Raw genomic sequence first — 21,766 nt, 5'->3', positions numbered from 1 at the left:
ATATCATTCTGTAGTTGATGGCTATCCTCCATTATCAACTACATGGCCAATTGAAATGAAAATTTTTTGTGGTATCTGCAAATTTCACAATCGTACCGCCCACGCCAAAATCGTTAAGATATCTAACAAACAATAAGTGCCCCAAAACTGAGCCATGTGGGACGCTGGAAAGTGTTTTCCGTTCACAAAACTCCATCGACCGTTATCCCTTTTTTCCCTGTCACTTGGGTCAACCTGCCACCTTCCCCTGTAATCCAGTTTACGTTTCTCACCAGTCTGCCATGTGGCACCTTGTCAAATGCTTTACTAAAATCCATGTAGACAACAGCCACTGCACTACCCTCATCAATCCTCCTCAAACCATTCAATTCAGTTAGTAAGATATGGGGCGAAATTATCCGGAAACGGCGCTATGTCCGCCGACTGGCGCCCAAAACGGCGCCATCAGACGGGCATCGCGCCGCCCCAAAGGTGCAGAATGCTCCGCATCTTTGGGGGCCGAACCCCAACATTGAGGGGCTAGGCCGACGCCGGAGGAATTTCCGCCCCGCCAGCTGGCGGAAACGGCCTTTGGTGCCCCGCCAGCTGGCGCGGAAATGACATCTCCGGGCGGCGCATGCGCGGGAGCGTCAGCGGCCGCTGACAGTTTCCCACGCATGCGCAGTGGAGGGAGTCTCTTCCACCTCCGCCATGGTGGAGACCGTGGCGGAGGCGGAAGGGAAAGAGTGCCCCCACGGCACAGGCCCGCCCGCGGATCGGTGGGCCCCGATCGCGGGCCAGGCCACCGTGGGGGCACCCCCCCCCCTCCCCCGGGGCCAGATCGGCCCGTGCCCCCCAGGACCCCGGAGCCCGCCCACGCCGCCTTGTCCCGCCGGTAAGGTAGGTGGTTTAATTTACGCCGGCGGGACAGGCAATTTATTGGCGGGACTTCAGCCCATCCGGGCCGGAGAATCGAGCGGGGGGGCCCGCCAACCGGCGCGGCGCGATTCCCGCCCCCGGCGGGGGCAGGATTCACGCCAGCCCCCGGCAATTCTCCGACCCGGCGGGGGGTCGGAGAATGTCGCCCATGATCTCTCCCTAATAAAACGATGCTGACTATCCCTGATCAATCTGAGATTGAGATAAGAGGCGTGGATAGCCAGAGACTTCCCCAGGGCGGAAATGGCTGTCATGAGGAGACATCATTTGAAGGTTATTGGGGAGATGTCAGAGGTACGTTCTTTACACAAGAGTTGTGGGTGGGTGGACTGCACTGCCAGCGGAGGTGGTGGAGTCAGAGTCATTAGGGACGTTAAGTAACTCTTGGATAGCCACATGGACAGCAGCAAATTGAAGGGGTATAGGTTAGGTTGATCTTGGATTAGGATAAATGGTCAGCACAACATGTTCTAATCTGCTTTTCTAAGCGACAGTTTACCCTGCCTCAGAATTGATTCCAATAATTTGCCCACCGCCAAAGTCAGACTGATCTTAGAGTGGTTTCACAGGTCGGCGCAACATCGAGGGCTGAAGGGCCTGCACTGCGCTGTAATGTTCTATGATCGGCATAGAAATCTATGGCCTCCCCCTTGCACCCTTTTTAAATAAAGCTACATGGTTTGCAGATCTCCAATCCTCTGGTATCTCGCCTGTATTTAGTGAGGATTGGGAAATGATCCTCCAAGCATGCACTATTTCCTCTCTGGCTTCCTTTAACAATCCATTTGGCCCTGGTGAATTGTCCACCTTCAAGGATGCCCGTCGCTCTAGTACTTCCTCCGTCACTAGAATTAGAATTCCTAAAGTGCAGAAGGACGCCATTCGGCTCATCGAGTCTGCATTGACCCTCTGAAAGAGCACCTTACTTAGGCCTATCCTCTCGTCCCATCCCCATACCCCCCCACCTAATCTGCACAGTAAGGAGCAATTTAGCATGGCCAATCCACCTAACCTGCACATCTTTGGACTGTGGGACAAAACCGGAGCATCCGGAGGAAACCGACACAGACACGGGAGAATTTGAAAGTTCCACGCAGACGGTCACCCAAGGCCGCAATTAAACCTGGGTCCATGGCGCTGTGAGGCCATGCAATTATTGTATCTCATATTTCATACTTCTCTAACTAGAATGTTTGCCATGATGTGGAGATGCCGGAGTTGGACTGGGGTGAGCACAGTAAGAAGTCTTACAACACCAGGTTGAAGTCCAAACTGGTTTGTTTCGAATCACTAGCTTTCAGAGCACTGCTCCTTCCTCGGGTGAATGAAGAGGTGGGTTCCAGAAACATTTATATAGACAAAGTCAAAGATGCAATACGATATTTTGAATGCAAGTCTTTGCAGGTAATTAAGTCTACAGGTCCAGGCGGAGCAACTGGAGAGAGGGGTAATCACAGGTTAAAGAGGTGTGACTTGTCTCAAGCCAGGACAGTTGGTAGGATTTCACAAGCCAGCAGGGGAGTGAATGTAATGCGACATGAATCCAAAGTCCCGGTTGAGGCCGTATTCATGTGTGCGGAACTTGGCTATAGGTTTCTGCTCGGCGATTCTGCGTTGTCGTGCACCCTGAAGGCCACCTTGGAGAATGCTTACCCGAAGATCAGAGGCTAAATGCCCTTGACTGCTGAAGTGTCCCCGACTGGAAGGGAACATTCCTGCCTGGCGATTGTCGGTGCGTTCTTTTGCTGTGGCGCGTTGGAACTGTTGATTGATGAGTCGAGCGCCATATCCCGTTCGTACAAGGGCATCTTTCAGCGTCTGTAGATGCAAGAAAAGGCACTGACCTCAGAAGGCAAACACGGGACACAACCGACAGAGTACCCTTCGTCGTCTAGTACTTCCCGGAGTGGAGAAACTACGACATCATCTTTGCAGCCTTCAACACGTCATCGATTCACCCCCACCATCTTGGCTTGCGAAATCCTACCAACTGTCCTGGCTTGAGACAATTCACACCTCTTTAACCAGTGATTATCCCTCTCTCCAGTTGCTCCGTCTGGACCTGTAGACTTAATTACCTGCAAAGACTTGCATTCAAATTATCGTAATACGTCTTTGACTTTGTCTACATATGTATATGCTTCTGGAACCCACCTCTTCATTCACCTGAGGAAGGAGCAGTGCTCCGAAAGCTAGTGATTCGAAACAAACCTATTGGACTTTAAAACTGGTGTTGTAAGACTTCTTGGAATGTTTGCATCATCCCTCCATGGTGAAGACAGATACAAAGCACTCATTGAGAACCCTGCCCACGTCTTTTGAATCAACCCATAAGTTGCCATGTATAATCTCTGATAGGCTCCATCTTTTCCTCAGTTTTTCATTTTCTCATATAATCTTTTAGTGTCACAAGAAGGCTTACATTAACACTGCAATGAAGTTACTGTGAAATGCCCCTAGTTGCCACATTGCAGCGCCTGTTCGGGTACACTGAGGGACAATTCAGAATGTCCAATTCACCTAACAGCACGTATTTTTGGACACGTAAATCCACCTAACGTGCACATCTTTGGACTGGGAGGAAACCGGAGCACCCGGAGGAAACCCACACAGACACGGGGAGAACGTGCAGACTCCGCACAGACAGTGACCCAAGCTGGGAATCAAACCTGGGACCCTGGCGCTGTGAAACAACAGTGCTAACCACTGTGCTGCCTTCATGTATTGGTAAATGATTGTCCTGTTTTTGCTACCCTTATTCTTTCCCCCTGATCCTTGCTGTTTGCCGCTGCTCCCTAAGTTTGATGGTATTGGCAAAGTTTTAAATGTTATCTATTCCAAAATCCAAGGCATTTATATATAATCAAAAAGCAGTGGTCCTAGAACTGACCCTTGCGGTGCTCTACCACCAGACCGATAAAAAAACAGTTGCCACATTTGCTGTTTTTTGACCTTGGCCAATTTAAGCCAGTATTGAATAGGCTGGTTGTACAGTACTGAAACGTTGATTAGTCACAAGGTTAGGATGAGATGCATCCAAGTATAGTGAGGAAAGAAAGGGTGGAAATTATGGAGTAACTAGTCCCTTAATCTTCCAATTATGACTGGAGAATTGCAAATGTTGCACCCAGAAAATAACCATTTTGAATATGGTTTTGAAAGAACTGGTGAATATCTTTTTGCAACAAGGAATTATAAAAGAGGGAAATTTGACAAAACAAATTGAAAAGCTTTGTATCTTAATGCACGAAGCGTTCAGAACAGTTAACGGTGCAATTGCCGGCATGATTTGGTGGCAATTACTGAAGCATGATTACAAGGAGACCAGGTCTGTGAATTGAATATCCAAGAGTTCTCATATTCTGGAAAGATAGACTGAAAGGAAAAGGAGGTGGTGTAGCTTTTCTGGTGAAGAAAGGGATCAGTGCTGTCAAGATGTGGAATCAGACTGGGTAGAAATAAAAAATAGCAAAGGGGAGTCCTCAACATTGACTCTGGACCCCATGAAGTCTCATGGTTTCAGGTTAAACATGGACACGGAAACTTCCTGCTGATTACCACGTACTGGCCATCATCAGCTGATGAATCAGTACTCTTCTATGTTGAACACCACTTGGAGGAAGCACTGAGGGTGGCAAGGATGCAGAATATGCTCTGGGTGGGGGACTTCAATGTCCATCTCCAAGAGTGGCTCAATGGTACCACCACAGACCGAGCTGGCTGGGTCCTAAATGACAGAGCTGCTAGACTGGGACTGCAGCAGGTCGTTTGGGAAAAACATACTTCATCCTCGCCAATCTGACTGCTGCAGATGCATCTGTCCCTGACAGTATCGGTAGAAATGACCACAGCACAGTCCTGGTGGAGACTAAGTCCCATCTTCACATTGAGGATACCCTTCATCATGTGTGGCACTACCACCGTGCTAAATGGACTTCAACAGATCTAGCAACTCGAGACTGGGTATTCATGAGGAGCTGTGGGCCATCAGCAGCAGCAGAATTGTATCAACCACAATCTGTAACCTCCTGGCCCGACATATCCCCCACTCTCCCATTACCACCCAGCCAGGGGATCAACCCTGGCTCAATGAAGAGTGCAGGAGAGCTTGCCGGGAGCAACATCAGGCAGACCGAAAAATGAGGTGTCAACCTGGTGAAACCACAACACAGGACTACTTGTGCGCCAAACAGCAAGTAATAGACAGAGCTAAGCGATTCCACGATGAACGCATCAGATCTAAGCTCTATAGTCCTGCCACATCGTCTTGAATGGTGATGGACAATTGAACAGCTCACTGGGGGAGGAGGCTCCACAAATATCCCCATCCTCAATGGTGGAGGTGCCCAGCACATGTGTGCAAAAGGTAAGGCTGAGGCATTCACAACAATCTTCAGCCAGAAGTGGATGATCCATCTCGGTTTCCTCCAGAGGTCCCCAGCATCACAGATATCAGTCCTCATTACAGCTCCAGGGTCCTAAATTCGATTCCCATCATGGATCACTGTCTGTGCGGGGTCTGCACATTCTCCCCGTGTCTGCGTGGGATTCCTCCGGGTGCTCTGGTTTCCTCCCACAGTCCAAGATGTGTAGGTCAGCTGGATTTTGTTTAAAAAATAAAAAATTTAAAAATTGAGTGGCCAATTAATTTTTTCCAATTAAGGGGCAGTTTAGCACGGCCATCCCACCTACTCTGCACGTCTTTGGGTTGTGGGGGTGAAACCCACGCAAACACGGAGAGCATGTGAAAACACCACTCGGGCAGTGACCCATAGACTGGATCGAACCTGGGATCCCGATGCCGTTACGCAGCAGTGCTAACCACTATGCTGCCCTAGGTTAGGTGGATTGGCCAGGTTTATCCTGTGTTTTGCTGGAGCCTGTGTTAAATGTGGAATTTCTTTTTAATATCTCAGAACTGTCTCAGGTGATTACTCTTTTAAATTAGCAACTTTCATTTATGTAATACTTAGGATCTGGTAAATCACAGTGGGCAGTGATGTGTAACTGCGTCCCCTCCCACGCCAAATATTAAAATCTCTGCAGTTGTCACTGCTCCAACCCGTCAGAGCTGCAGTAATCCCTTCTGTCACTTTTCCTAGTTAGTGATGCAGGTAAACCACCCAATGGGGAAGAGACCTGTTGTGTATTGGTCAAGAGTTGTACTCATTGCACTTTTATCAGCAGGGCCGACCCTTGAAGAATTTTGGTTTGATTGCCCCAAAAATTACTTTGAGTTACTAACTTTGTGGAGCCATGTGCAGATATGGAGTTCCTCCACTGAAGCAGTGTGTCTGGGTTCTGGAGTCATGGAGCACAAACCTCAAATCCAAATATCAACGGTTTGGAAATACTGAGATTCCGAATTCACGCTGTACTGAATAGATGTGTTCTCTTATAACAGGGTCAACTGTTCATTTTATTTTAAAATTGGAGCCTGTCGTCATGGAGATAGATGTTCTCGTTTGCACAACAAGCCAACATTCAGTCAGGTGAGGTTGCAATATGTTTATACTGTGAATGTTTGTCTATAACGCGTCTCTGAGAACTGCCATTCATACATGTAACTAGCCAGGGGTGGTATACACTGCTTTAAAGCACTTTCACCATCTATCCTGTTGCTAAGATTGTTGTTTTCTGCTATGAAATAGTTCAGTTTCAGAAGACCGTTTTGTCTTTGTACCTGTCTTTTGAAATGATGGAATCACGGCTCAGCTGCAGGCAGTGGGAGTGCTGAGCTGGCCTGTGAAGCTTAGTTTTTCCTGAGAACTTGGGTATAAGTGGCCAATCCACCCTTTTGTGAAGCTGGGAATAAAAACATCTTGGGAAGAGCAGCCAGACTCCTCACCTGCTTTCTGGCTTTATCGTGCTGCACCAATGCTGCGAGCTGTTCATATTATTTCCGGCTTTCCTTTTTAACCAGTATGATTCCATTAACTGACTGCAATTTGGTCCACAGCATGCTTATTGATGTAAGAATGGCTGCAATGGTATAGAATCAGCTTTGTTCTGCCTGCTTTCTAGGGATTTGCATCCATCTTGCAACATAAGATTAGCTGGTGCTGGCATATACTCTTTACATCTGATCTGCTTTTCAGTTCTGTTAACTAGGAAAATAATTCATTTCATTAATTTTCAATCCTGAATGTGTTACAATCCCAGTTGATGTTGCTACTGGATGGGTGGATTCCACAATGGAACTCCGGTTCCAAAAACCGTAACTTTTACTTTTTATAGAAAACATGGATGAACAGAGTTAAAGGGCTATCAATTAGCTGTAAACACAAAAGAAATATTAAATATGGAAGATTTGGCTATAATACACTACTCCATTCCCACTTCACAAATGTATACAGGTTTTAAGGATAACACAGGTCACAAATTATATCTTATGCTATAACATTCTCAGTTACTAACAGGCAAACTGTAGTCAGAGACACCCCGCTCTGAAATCAAGTGGCAGATGCCATCCAACCTTCTGTGGATTTCTCCTCCAATCCTTCCAGATGATGATTACATCATGAGTCACCTGGCCTCTAGCTTGCACAGGGGTGTTTCCCAAACTGCATTCAAAAAGACACGCCTTCGATTCTTCTTCCAAACCATGCTTTCCCTCCGATGTTTTCAACAAGGATCCAATTCAGGATTTCAATCTTTCCTTTTACTATTCCTCTGTCCTGAATTGCCAGGTGCATTCTCTCGGGTGCGCTGCCATGCAAACAAAAAGCTAATGTGTCACAGTCTGTGGCAGAAGGGCTTCTGGCGCATTGGTAATGCTCCTACTGCTGGACTAGGAGCTCCAGGTTCCAGTCTAGCGGCAGGACTTGTTAGGAATGGAAGGAGCGTACGATGCAGTTCAACAGGCTGATAATCAGCTTGGAAATCCTTCCACCGCTATTCCCCAAATGGTTTTCATAGATTATCATAGAATTTACAGTGCAGAAGGAGGCCATTCGGCCCATCGAGTTTGCACCGGCTCTTGGAAAGAGCACCCTACCCAAGTTCAGCACCTCCACCCTATCCCCATAACCCAGTAACCCCACCCAACACTAGGGGCAATTTTGGACACTAAGGGCAATTTATCATGGCCAATCCACCTAACCTGCACATCTTTGGACTGTGGGAGGAAACCGGAGCACCCAGAGGAAACCCACGCACCCACAGCGAGGATGTGCAGACTCCGCACAGACAGTGACCCAAGCCGGAATCGAACCTGGGACCCTGGAGCTGTGAAGCAATTGTGCTAACCACCATGCTACCGTGCTGCTTTTTAAAAAAAAAAAGCATATGGGTGCAAAGATACGTTCACATCAGGCTGTAGTAAGATGTCACCCAATTTTTAATTTGCCCCTGATGTCTGGTTCCCCATTTGAAATCTGGTTACTGAAGCTGTCTTTTTAACTCCGCACTTTCTCTGCCTTTTATTTGAATTCCAATGAACAGTACTTTGGTCAAATTCCAATTCCTTTTGGCAATTGACTTTAATCTTCCTGGGACCTCCTTTTTAGATCATAGATCATAGAATTTACAGTGCAGAAGGAGGCCATTCGACCCATCGACTCTGCACCGGCCCTTACAAAGAGCACCCTACTCAAGCCCACGTATCTATCCTATCCCCATAACCCAGTAACCCCCACTTAACCTTTTTGGACACTAAAGGCAATTTAGCATGGCCAATCCACCTAACCCGCACATCTTTGGACTGTGGGAGGAAACCCACGGGGAGAACGTGCAGACTCCGTACGGACAGTGTCCCAGCCGGGAATCGAACCTGGGACCCTGGAGCTGTGAAGCAACTGTGCTAACCACCATGATACCGTGCTGCCCTACATTGCTCAAGACATTCCTTCAAAATATTTCTCATTCTATTAAATTGGCTGCGAGTGGGGTACACAGCATATTCCCTGGTTTGTAGAACTACCTGTTTAAAAATGTAGAAAATAGCAGCAGGAGGGGGCCATTCGGCCCTTTGAGCCTGCTCCACCATTTTCAGAGCGAGTTTGAAGCTCAGGAATTTCAAACAATGGGAATTCAGAGTGGGAAAAGGTGTTTTTTCGCCTTGCTTTGTAACTTGTAAATCTTCAGCGGGGGGTGTTGCCCTGCTGCAGCTGAGGCTATAAGGGAGAGAGCTGGTTGATAAGTAGGTAGGTTTGGTAAGGCTTTACAACTTTTACTGATTCATATTGTTTGATATTAAAAGGATAAATTTAATTTAAAGGGTAAGACATGGCCACAGAGCTCCAAGTCAAGGTGTGCTTGTCTTGCTCCATGTGTGAGATCAAGAACATTTCCAGTTTCCAGGACCAGCATGTGTGCAAGAAGTGTCTCCAGCTGCAGCTCCTGAAAGCCTGGGCCTTGGGGCTGGGGACACTGTGAGGAGAGTATAGTGGTTAGCACGTACGGAGAGGTGGTCACACCGTGGGCTCAGACTCCACAGGCAGGAAGGGAATGGGTGACCACCAGGCAGAGAAAGAGAGATAGGCAGTGCAGGAACCCCCTCTGGCCATTTTCCTGAAAAATAGATGTACTGCTTTGGATACTGTTGAATGAAATCGCCTGTTCGGGGAAAGCAGCTACAACCAAATTCATTGCACCACAGTTGGTTCTGCTGCAGAGGGGAGGAGCAAACATGGGAATGAAATAGTTATAGGGGATTCAATTGTAAGGGAAATCGATAGGCGTTTCTCTGGCCGCAAACAAGACATCGGGATAATGTGTTTCCTTCCTTGTGCTAGGGTCAAAGATGTCTCTGAGCGGCTACAGGACATTCTGGAGGGGGAGGGTGAACATCCAGAGGTCGTGGTGCACATCGGTACCAACAACATAGGTTAAAAAATGGGATGAGGTCTTAAAAGCAGAATAGAGGGAGTTAGGAAGAAAGTTGAGAAGTCGGACCTCAAAGGTAGTGATCTCCAGATTACTACCAGTGCCACGTGCTAGTCAGAGTAGAAATAGCAGGATATATCGGATGAATAAGTGGCTAAAGCAATGGTGTGAGGGGGCGGATTTCAGATTCCTGGGATCAAACTGCAGTGGTATTGTTGGAAATACATTTCTGATTTCCTGTCTAATGCTATGTGATCTATAATATGGGTGACTTTAATCTGAATAGAGATTGGGTGAGGCATGAGTTGGCTATGATGGACTAGGAAACATTACTGCAAGGATGGACAGTGGCTAGGCAATGGCAGCATTCGCGGAACTAATAGGTGAATTCCAAAAGTTGTTTATTCCTATTTCGCGCAAGAGTAGAAATGGAACTGTGGCCAAACCATGGTTTACAAGGGAAATTAGAGATAGGATTAGATTCAAAGAGGCGGCATACAAATTAGCAAGAAAAAAGCAATAGACTGAAAATTGGGAAAGTTTAAAATTCAGCAAAGGCAGTACAGGATTGATTAAGAAGGGAAAAATACAATGAGAGTACGGTAGCGGGGAACATAAAAACTGACTGGAAAAGTTTCTATAGATCTGTAAAGAAAAAAAGACAGTCAGAAACGGGGGAAGTGATAATAGGGAACACAGAAATTGCTGAGGAACTAAATTAGTACTTTGCTTCTGTGTTCACAAAGGAAGGCATGAATAGTACACCTGAAGTTCTGAGAGATACAAGTTTTAGTGAACCTTATGGAAATTAGTATTAGTAGAGAAATGATTTTGGGGAAATTAATGGGATTGAAGGCGGATAAATATCCAGGGCCTGATAATCTTCATCCCAGAGTAAGTGGCCTAGAGGACTCTGGAATGGGTCCTACAGATTGGAGACTAGCTAATATAAACCCGCTATGGAAAAAGGGAGGCAGAGAGACAACGGAACTATAGACCAGTGAGCCTAACATCGGTCGTATCCATTATCAAGCATTTCATAGCGCAGCATTTGGAAAGCAGTGGTATAATGAGACAAAGTCAGCATGGATTTACGAAAGGGAAATGATGCTTGACCAATCTACCAGAATTCTTTGAAGGTGTAACTGGTAGAGTTGACCAGGGAGGACAGGTGGTTGTGGTTTATTTAGACTTTCGACAGGGTCTCATATAGCAGATTAAAGTTAAAGCGTAGAGGATGGTGGGTCGTGTCTTGAGGTGGATAGAAAACTGGTCACCAGACAGGAAACAAAATTGGAATAAATGGGTCTTTTTCTGGTTGGCAGGCACTGACTAGTGGGTTCCGCAGGAATCTGCTAGGACCTCAAATGTTCACATTATATACATGATTTGGACGAGGGAACTAAATGTATTATCTCCAAATTTTCAAATGATACGAAGTTGGGTGGGAGGGTGAGCTGTGAGGAGGATCCAGAGGTTGCTTCAGGATTTGGGCAGGCTGAGTGAGTGGGATATAGTATGGCAGATGCAGTACAAGTTAGATAAATGTGATGTTTTCCGCTTCGGTAGCAAAAATAGGGAGGCAGATTATTTGAATGGTGTAAATTGAGAGGTGGACACTCAGCGAGACCTTGGGTGTCCTTGTGAATCATTTATATCTTCAAAGAATTCTCATAGAATTATCGAGCATAAGACCATAAGACATAGGAGCAGAATTAGGCCACTCGGCCCTTCGCGTCTTCTCCGCCATTCAATCATGGCTGATATTTTTCTCATCCCCATTCTCCTGCCTTCTCCCCATAACCTCTGGTCCCCTTATTAATTACGAACCTATCTATCTCTGCCTCAAAGACACTCAGTGATTTGGCCTCCACAGCCTTCTGCGGCAAAGAGTTGCACAGATTCACCACCCTCTGGCTGAAGACATTCCTCCTCATCCCTGTTTTAAAGGGTCGTCCCTTTAGTCTGAGATGGTGTCCTCTGGTTCTAGTTTTTCCTACAACTGGAAGCATCCTCTCCACGTCCACTCTATCCAGGCCTCGCAATATCCTGTAAGTTTCAATAAGATCCCCCCTCATCCTTCTAAACTCCCAACGAGTACAGACACAGAGTCCTCAACCATTCCTCATACGACAAGTTCTTCATTCCAGGGATCATTCTTATGAACCTCTGGACCCTTTCCAAGACCAGCACATCCTTCCTTAGATGTGGGGCCCAAATCTGTTCACAATACTCTAAATGGGGTCTGACCAGAGCCTTATACAGCCTCAGACGTACATCCCTGGTCTTGTATTCTAGCCCTCTTGACATGAATGCTAACATTGCATTTGGCTTCTTAACTACCGACTGAACCTGCACATTAACCTTAAGAGAATCGTGGACAAGGACTCCCAAGTCCCTTTGTGCTTCTGCTTTCTGAAGCATTTCCCCATTTAGAAAATAGTCTATGCCTAAATTCCTCCTTCCAAACACTAACCTCATACTTTTCCACATTGTATTTCATTTGCCACTTCATTGCCCACTCTCCTAGCTTATCCAAGTCCTTCTGCAGCCCCCTTGCTTCCTCAATACTACCTGTCCCTCTACAGATCTTTGTATCATCTGCAAACTTAGCAACAGTGCCTTCAGTTCCTTCTTCCAGATCATTAATGTATATTGTAAAAGGTTGTGGTCCCAGCACAGACCCCTGAGGCACACCACTAGTCACCGGCTGCCATCCTGAAAAAGACCCATTTATCCCCACTCTTTGCCTTCTGCCAGTCAGCCAATCCTCTATCCATGCCAGGATCTTACCCTGAACACCATGAGCTCTTAACTTATTTAACAGTCTCCTATGCGGCACCTTGTCAAAGGCCTTCTGGAAATCTAAATAAATCACGTCCACTGGTTCTCCTTTGTCTAACTTGCTTGTTACCTCCTCAAAGAACTCTTAACAGATTTGTCAGACACGACCTCCCTTTGACAAAGCCGTGCTGACTCAGTCCTATTTTACCATGCACTTCCAAGTGCTTCGCGATCTCATCTTTAATAACAGACTCTGAAATCTTACCAATGACTGAAGTCAGGCTAACCGGCCTATAATTACCTGTCTTCTGCCTCCCTCCCTTGATTTCCCTTTCGTAAATCCATGGTGACTATGTCTGATTACACCACTGTTTTCCAAATGCTGTGCGATGAAATCCTTAATAATGGACTCCAGCAACTTCCCTACTACCGACGTTGGGCTCACTGGTCTATAGTTTCCTGTTTTATCTCTACCTCCCTTTTTGAATAGCGGGGTTACATTCTGGACCCATTCTAGAGTCCAAAGAATTTTGGCAAATGACCACTAATGGATCTAGGGCCACTTCTTAAATACTCTGGGATGAAGATTGTCAGGCCCTGGAGACTTGTCCACCTTGAATCCTATTACAGTAGTACAGTGGTTAACACTGTTGCTTCGCAGTTCACAGTGCCAAGGCCCCAGATTCGATTCCCGGCTTGGGTCACTGTCTGTGCGGAGTCTGCATGTTCTCCCTGTGTCTGCATGGATTTCCTCCGGGTGCTCCGGTTTCCTCCCACAAGTCCCGAAAGATGTGCTGTAAGTTAATTTGGACATTCTGAATTCTCCCTCTTGTGTACCCGAACAGGCGCCGGAATATGGTGACTAGGGGCTTTTCACACTAACTTCATTGCAGTGTTAATGTAAGCCTACTTGTGACAATAAAGATTAATTAATTTAATTTAAAACCATTTCTTTGCTTGTGCTAATTTCCTTCAGTTCCTCACTAAAACTTGTATTTTTCAGAACTTCCGGTATATTATTCATGTCTTCCTTTGTGAAGACAGAAGCAAAGTATGAATATAGTTCCTGAGGACCTTGGTGCCGTGAGACTGCAGTGCTACCACTGTGCCATCGTGCTGCCCGATACTTTCCCGTTCTTTATCAATCCCTTGGTCTGTCTTTGCTGAATTTTAAGCTGTTCCCAATCCTCGGGTCTATTGCTATTTCTTGCCAATTGTATGCCTCTTTGAATCTAATCCTATCTCTAATTTCCCTTGTAAACCACGGTTTGGCCACAGTTCCCGTTCTACTCTTGGGCCAAATAGGAATAAACAACATTTGGAATTCACCTATTCGTTCCTTGAATGCATGCCATTGCCTGTCTGCAGTCCTTCCTTTCAGTAATGTTCCCAGACCATCATAGCCAACTGATGTCTCATACCATCACAGTTACTTTTATTACAGTTCAAGACCTTGGTCTCAGAACCAACTACCTCACTATTCACCTTGATAAAGAATTCTACCATATTATGGTCACTCATCCGAAGGTTCTCTCATAACTAGATTGCCAACTAATCCTTTCTCATTACACAACATCCAGTCCACCATGACCTGTTCCCTAGTTGGTTACTCAACATACTGATCCAGAAATTCCTCCTCTATTGTACTGATCTTTGTCTTCAGTACTTGCTTTCTTCCCATTACTTCTTCTTCTGCCAGAAATGTAAGAGTGGTTTCCTCTCTAGCTACTAAGGTCCTACTGTGTTGGATCCAGTAAAAAAAATAAACTCAAACCGTCTTTCTAGCTTAAAGGTGGCCCAGCAACAGCCCAGTCTTCTCTAAGCTCTGTTTGCTTTTCACATTGTAAACACTTTAGAAGCTTAATACAGACACGGTTTGAAATGAAACTAAAAAAAAAAAACATTCATGCAGGCACCTTTGTTTAACATGAAGCTAACTAGGGTTTTGACCCTTTCTTATACAGAAACACTAAATTAAACTTGTTTAAATCTATCCCTTATTTCTAATATCCAACAATACAAACTTAGATTATTGAAAACTACCTCTGCTTCCTGACAAATGTACATGTCATTGTACAAATGTAAGCCTTTAACTCAAACAATGTTAAAATACATTAAAGCTTTAAAGTCCTTTACAAAATGATCTTTAAATCCCTCCCTAACAGTACAGTGGCTGTACCCACACCATTTGGACTGCAGCGGTTCAAGAAGGCAGCTCGCCGCCACCTTCTCGGGGGCAATTAAGGATTGGTTAAAAAGTGCTGGCCTAGCCAATGATGCCCATATTCCGTAAAAAATTATCTGTAAAATGCAGCTTATTGAATTCAGTACTGCTGATTACTCTGCCTGTCTGCCTTTAGTTTTCAAACCTTTGTGCAATTTCTCACATGCGGCATGTGGCTCATTTATCGTCTGGCAAATGATTATCGATGATCAGTCCGCATTTCCAGACTGTTCCCCACTACCACCCAACCCCCCGCTACTGTCAGACGCCAGAGTGGTGAGGAGTGCAATAGATTTTTATTTCTGTAATGGGTACTTAAATCCTCAAGCTTGCCCACGCAGTTTCAAAGGAACCATAAGACATAGGAGCAGAATTAGGCCACTCGGCCCATCGAGTCTGCTCAGCCATTCAATCATGGCTGGTATTTTCCTCATCCCCATTCTCCTGCCTTCTCCCCATAACCCCTGATCCCCTTATTGATCAAAAACCGATCTATCTCTGCCTTAAAGACACTCAGTGATTTGGCCTCCACAGCCTTCTGTGGCAAAGAGTTCCACAGACTCACCACCCTCTGGCTGAAGAAATTCCTCCTCATCTCTTAAAAGATCATCCCGTTAGTCTGAAATGGAGTCCTCTGCTTCTAGTTTTTGCTTCTAGTTTTTCCTACAAGTGGAAGCATCCTCTCCACGTCCACTCTATCCAGGCCACGTGCAGTATCCTGTAAGTTTCAATAAGATCCTGCCTCATCCTTCTAAACCCCCAACGAGTACAGACTCAGAGTCCTCAACCGTTCCTCATACGACAAGCCCTTCATTCCAGGGAACTACAGGCCGGTGAGCCTTACGTCAGTGGTAAGGAAATTACTGGAGAGAATTCTTCGAGACAGGATCTACACCCATTTGGAAGCAAATGGACGTATTAGCGAGAGCCAGCACGGTTTTGTGAAGGGGAGGTCGTGTCTCAATAACTTGATAAGAGTTTCTCGAGGAGGTCACAAAGATCATTGATGCAGGTAGGGCAGTGGATGTTCTCTATATGGACTTCAGTAAGGCCTTTGACAAGTTCCCTCATGGCAGACTGATATAAAAGGTGAAGTCACACGGGATCAGGGGTGAGCTGGCAAGATGGATACAGAATTGGCTAGGTCATAGAAGGTAGAGAGTAGCAATGGAAGGGTGCTTTTCTGATTGGAGGGCTGTGACTAGTGGTGTTCCGCAGGGATCAGTACTGGGACCATTGCTGTTCATAGTATATATTAATGATTTGGAGGAAAATGTAACTGGTCTGATTAGTAAGTTTGTGAACGACACAAAGGTTGGTGGAATTGCGGACAGCAATGAGGACTGTCAGAGGATACAGCAGGATTTAGATCGATTGGAGACTTGGGTGGAGAGATGGCAGATGGAGTTTAATCCGGACAAATGTGAGGTAATGCATTTTGGACGGTCTAATTCAGGTAGGGAATACACCGTGAATGGTAGAACCCTCGAGAGTATTGACAGTCAGAGAGATACAGGTCCACAGGTCACTGAAAGGGGCAACACAGATGGAGAAGGTAATCAAGAAGGCATACGGCATGCTTGCCTTCATTGGCCGGGGCATTGAGTATAGAAATTGGCAAGTCATGTTGCAGCTGTATAGAACCTTAGTTAGGCCACACTTGGAGTATAGTGTTCAATTCTGATCGGCACACTACCAGAAGGATGTGCAGACTTTAGAGAGGGTGCAGAAGTGATTTACCAAGATGTAGCCTGGTACGGAGGGCATTAGCTATGAGGAGAGGTTGAATAAACTCTGTTCTCACTGGAACGATGGAGGTTGAGGGGTGACCTGATAGAGGTCTACAAACTTATGAGGGGCATAGACAGAGTGGATAGTCAGAAGCTTTTTCCCAGGGTAGAGGGGTCAATTGCTAGGGGGCATAGGGTTAAGGGGCGAGGTGCAAGGATTAGAGGAGATGTACGAGGCAAGGTTTTTTTTTTTTTTTTTTTTTTCCCACAGAGGGTAGTGGGTGCCTGGAACGCGCTACTGGAGGAGGTGGTGGAAGCAGGGATGATAGTGACGTTTAAGGGGCACCTTGACAAATACATGAATAGGATGGGAATAGAGGGATACGGACCCCGGAAGTGCAAAAGATTTTAGTTTAGACGGGCAGCATGGTCAGCGCAGGCTTGGAGGGCCGAAAAGCCTGTTCCTGTGCTGTACTTTTCTTTGTTCTTTGTTCAGGGATCATTCTTGTGAATCTCCTCTGGACCCTTTCCAAGGCCAGCACATCCTTCCTTCGATAAGGGCCCAAAACTGCTCACAATACTCCAAATGGGGTCTGACTAGAGCTTTATACAGCCTCAGAAGTGCATCCCTGGTCTTGTTTTCTAGCCCTCTCGACATGAATGCTAACATTGCATTTGCCTTCCTAACTGCCGACTGAACCTTCACTTTAACCTTCAGAGAATCGTGAACAAAGATTCCCAAGTCCCTTTGTGCTTCTAGAAAGCAAAGAGTGGGTATTAATGGGTGTTTCTCTGGTTGTCAATCAGTAGCTAGTGGTGTCTCTCGGGGATCAGTGTTGGGCCCACAATTGTTCACAATTTACATAGATGATTTGGAGTTGGGGACCAAGGGCAATGTGTCCCACGTTTGCAGACAACACTAAGATGAATGGGAAAGCAAAAAGTGCAGAGGATACTGGAAGTCTGCAGAGGGATTTGGATAGGCTAAGTGAATGGGCTAGGGTCTGGCAGATGGACTACAATGTTGACAAATGTGAGGTTATCCATTTTGGTAGGAATAACAGCAAAAGGGATTATTATTTAAATGATAAAATATTAAAACATGCAGCTGTGCAGAGAGACCTGGGTGTGCTAGTGCACGAGTCGGAAAAAGTTGGTTTACAGGTGCAACAGGTAATTAAGAAGGCGAATGGAATTTTGTCCTTCATTGCTAGAGGGATGGAGTTTAAGACTAGGGAGGTTATGCTGCAAATGTGTAAGGTGTTAGTGAGGCCACACCTGGAGTATTGTGTTCAGTTTTGGTCTCCTTACTTGAGAAAGGACGTACTGGCACTGGAGGGTGTGCAGAGGAGATTCACTCGGTTAATCCCAGAGCTGAAGGGGTTGGATTACGAGGAGAGGTTGAGTAGACTGGGACTGTACTCGTTGGAATTTAGAAGGATGAGGGGGGATCTTATAGAAACATATAAGATTATGAAGGGAATAGATAGGATAGATGCGGGCAGGTTGTTTCCACTGGCGGGTGAAAGCAGAACTAGGGGGCATAGCCTCAAAATAAGGGGAAGTAGATTTAGGACTGAGTTTAGGAGGAACTTCTTCACCCAAAGGGTTGTGAATCTATGGAATTCCTTGCCCAGTGAAGCAGTAGAGGCTCCTTCATTAAATGTTTTTAAGATAAAGATAGATAGTTTTTTGAAGAATAAAGGGATTAAAGGTTATGGTGTTCGGGCGAGAAAGTGGAGCTGAGTCCACAAAAGATCAGCCATGATCCCATTGAATGGTGGAGCAGGCTCGAGGGGCCAGATGGCCAACTCCTGCTCCTAGTTCTTATGTTCTTATATTGTGGTCGCTACTGAACACCTGAACAGTACTCGGAGTGTCCATATTTCCTGTCCCAGAGATTGTTAAACTGGCTACGAAACTACTTGTTTAGATTCTGGTTTTCATATGTAATTGTACTTAGAATTTGAATGAATTCCAATTTTGACTTCTGAGCTATATCTGGTAAGGGGGTTTAACAAAGTGAAATTGAGCCAAACCTGCCAGGGTTGTGGAGATATCAAATGCTAGGAAGACCAGCCGTATTGATTTGAACAGCTGATTGATTTGTAATTTAACTTTTGAGAATCTAAACATCATGGTTTGGAACTGGGGCTTTTTGGTGTCTGTTTTTGATCAGAAATTGTTCCATAGCATTGAATGAAATTAGAACTTGGAATGCAATGCAAGTTTCCTGCTTAAGGAAACAACACCGCCAGGTTAAAGGCATAAACCTGGTTGTGTGGTTCCAATATTCTTGGGTTTGCCAGGCTTGACCCTGATGTTTAAACAGTCCTGAGCTCAAATCTACATAGGATCATTTCTAAGGCCCCAAAAATGCCAAGCCCCAAATCCACATTTTGGATCCACCACAATCTGGGTGGCAGAACTTGGTGTAGCTTACAGCTGCTGCCAATGAGCTGATGTGGGGTGGGGGGGGGGTGCGTGCGTGTGCAGTTACAGAACATCTGCCCTATTGTAATATTGTCAGAGCTCATTTCTACCTCCCATAATTGCATTGTTACAGAATCTGAACTGGTGGATAGAGCAGAATGTTTTTCCTATTTACCGTTTTGATGCGCTGTAATGGAGTTAATTGTTGCAATGCTTCTCCTCCCCCAGACTACAGCTTTAAGAATGTAAATTAATGCATCAATCCTGGGGTGCTGCCATACTTGTCAATGTTTAGGTTGAAGGCTGTATCAAATGGCTTTAAGAGCATTATTAGACAGGGTACTGTATGATTCCCTGCAACACCCATGAGGTTACTCGTTATCGCAGACTCATCAGTCAGAGTACATTCAAATTTGTCATCAAATAAAGAAATGCAACTTGTGTGTTTCGTTTCCTTTTCTCATTGCATCTCCACAACTCCTGTCTGAGCTGTTGAGTGGAATTCTTGGAATCTATTCCAATTATTTTAGCAAATGATTGAGTTGAAGAATATCAATTTGCCTGATTCTGTCCCAGAAGCCTGTTAGTCCTTTGGGTTAACTTTGAGAAGCATTTCTATCTCCCTTTCTGTCACAGTTGAGTTTTTATAATGCATCCAAGCTCGTGAGATTTGCAACCATTTTTCTTTTTCCCATGTGCAGTTTTGCTGCCGTAAGCCACTCGTGGTCTCTGGCCAGCTGGCTATATTTTATTTAATCATTGGCCATGACAGTCATTAGGCTGATTAACTGTTGAGGGACAGCAGTGAATCCATTCTTGTGTGCATGTATATTTTGTAGCAGGAACCACTGACCAATATTCAGGAGCTGTCCCTACTCCTATCAGAAGACTAGACACACATCAAGAGTTGATACTGATCTGTTTACTGTCAGTGCTTACATACTATACCAGATGATGCATTTATTTTTCAGACCTATGGGAGGTGATTTTTTTTGGGGTGCATGTGGAATTGATGGGACCCTCTTATGCACCTCTACCTCGGCATTTTGTCTGCCTTTCATCTCAGATGCTGCTTGTCATATGCTGCTTGCGTTTCGATTTGCTGAATTAAAATATGCATCTGTCTGCCCAAGACATTCTGGCTTTGTAATGGGAACAGATGTGGAAGCTCCATGGGTATAGTTGTATTTTTCTATCTCCTATTAACCTGTGTCGCCCATGTGCTTGATTTGAGATGGTGGCCACTTGCATTCCGCTTTCCTTTTCCCAACTGCTTGTATCTGCACCGAAGCACCAAGATATTTCCCTTTTAAAGACTTATCCCTGTTAAAAATCTGATTAAATATTCCATTCAAATTGCAGCTTCTATTACTGCGAACTTTAAGTCTTGGTGAAAGTTTTCCCCAGTTAAATATGGCAAATCTTCCAGGGAGAAATTGGTGTCATTCTCCAGTGGCACTTTCTCAAAGTGCATCAACATCGGGTGATCGTAAGGATTGTGCTGACTGAACTATTAGCCTGGTGCTACTAACAGTTCCGGCTATTTCAAGGTAACAGAAGGTTGCTGCTGGTGAATTGCACGAGGATTAGAACTGCTCTCCTAAAGTAAACCAAAGTCTGTGTGGCAACAGATGTATCCCTTCAGTGACTTGTCCTTGTGAAACATTTGGGTACAGGATTGACTTGTGGGTGTAAGAAGTTTCCAAGTGGAAGTGGACAGCACAAGTTTTACTTTGATCTTTAGGTGAGATGGGAATTCTGCTTTTAAAAAGGAAGTTTGTACTGAGCTTTACCTACACCAGGGGAGAGTATGCCGTGGTCATCCTCACTTTTGAATTCTATCAAAGCCTCCCTTCCGTCCTACCTGTCACCTGTTTTTAAATGTGCATTCCCTCTGATTGCAGATTAAGTTGAATTTCGGAAATTTTTTGCTCTTCCATGATGTCATCTGCATTCATTTTAGATCATAACTACAAGCAACTGTTCCAACATGTCCACGGTTATTGAACTTGGTGACTGTTCAGCAGTAGCCTGTTCGGCTTTGGGCTACAGGGACATTCACATCATTTCTCCACCTGCAGCTGCTGGTTATAAAGACAATTGCAGCTGATTTTAATTTTAACTTTAAAAAAAAATTAAAGTACCCAATTCATTTTTCCAATTAAGGGACAATTTAGCGTGGCAAATTGACCTACCCTGCACATCTTTTGGTTGTGGGGGCGAAACCCCCGCAGACATGGGGAGAATGTGCAAACTCCATACGGACAGTGACCCAGAGCCGGGATCGAACCTGGGATCTCAGCGTCGTGAGGCAGCAGTGCTAACCACTGCGCCACTGTGCTGCCTTACTTTTTGAGGGTAGTGGGTGGGGTGGAGGTTTTCATGTAAGCACTTAAACTTGTCCACCCTGGGGAGGGGAACAGGGTGCAATCTCCAAGATCGGGTTGTAAATCTAGCCAAACTGAGGAACACTGACACCAAATAACTTGTATTTCCAGTCCAATGAAAAGTTTCTTTCCAAGTCATTGACTCTTGCTGCATCTCTACCTGTAGGCTGCCGTGTTGCATTGAGCTGTATGCTGGGTAGCCTCATGAATGTAGCAATGTTTATGATCATGTCAGAGTTCTCTCCACTCTGCAGCCCTCTCCATTATGTGCAGCAGCCAATGGGATTTCCTTTTTTTCTTCTGCAGACCATCTTGATTCAAAACATCTACCGTAATCCCCAAAATAGTGCGCAGACGGCTGACGGCTCACACTGTAAGTCCCACCATTGGAGATCTGGGGTTTTGGCCGTTTTGTAGAGCAGTATCTGTTGGTCTCCTGATTTGAGGCCAGCTCAAGCAAAGAT

The 21,766-nt window shown here is 45.4% G+C and overlaps 1 protein-coding gene across 2 annotated transcripts in view; it reads left to right on the top strand.

Moving 5' to 3' along the window:
• Positions 1 to 21,766, top strand: part of u2af1 (U2 small nuclear RNA auxiliary factor 1) — a 93,632-nt gene that overhangs the window by 1,742 nt on the left and 70,124 nt on the right. For both annotated transcript variants that reach the window (XM_072513048.1, XM_072513047.1), the window contains exon 2: positions 6,323 to 6,410. In XM_072513048.1, coding sequence (XP_072369149.1) covers positions 6,323 to 6,410 — 88 coding nt within the window. The remainder of the gene's footprint in view (positions 1 to 6,322; positions 6,411 to 21,766) is intronic.

The sequence above is a fragment of the Scyliorhinus torazame genome, chromosome 8 (genome assembly GCF_047496885.1).
Source record: "Scyliorhinus torazame isolate Kashiwa2021f chromosome 8, sScyTor2.1, whole genome shotgun sequence".
Taxonomy (NCBI): Eukaryota; Metazoa; Chordata; class Chondrichthyes; order Carcharhiniformes; family Scyliorhinidae; genus Scyliorhinus; species Scyliorhinus torazame.
This window is presented reverse-complemented; position numbering and strand designations above follow the sequence as displayed.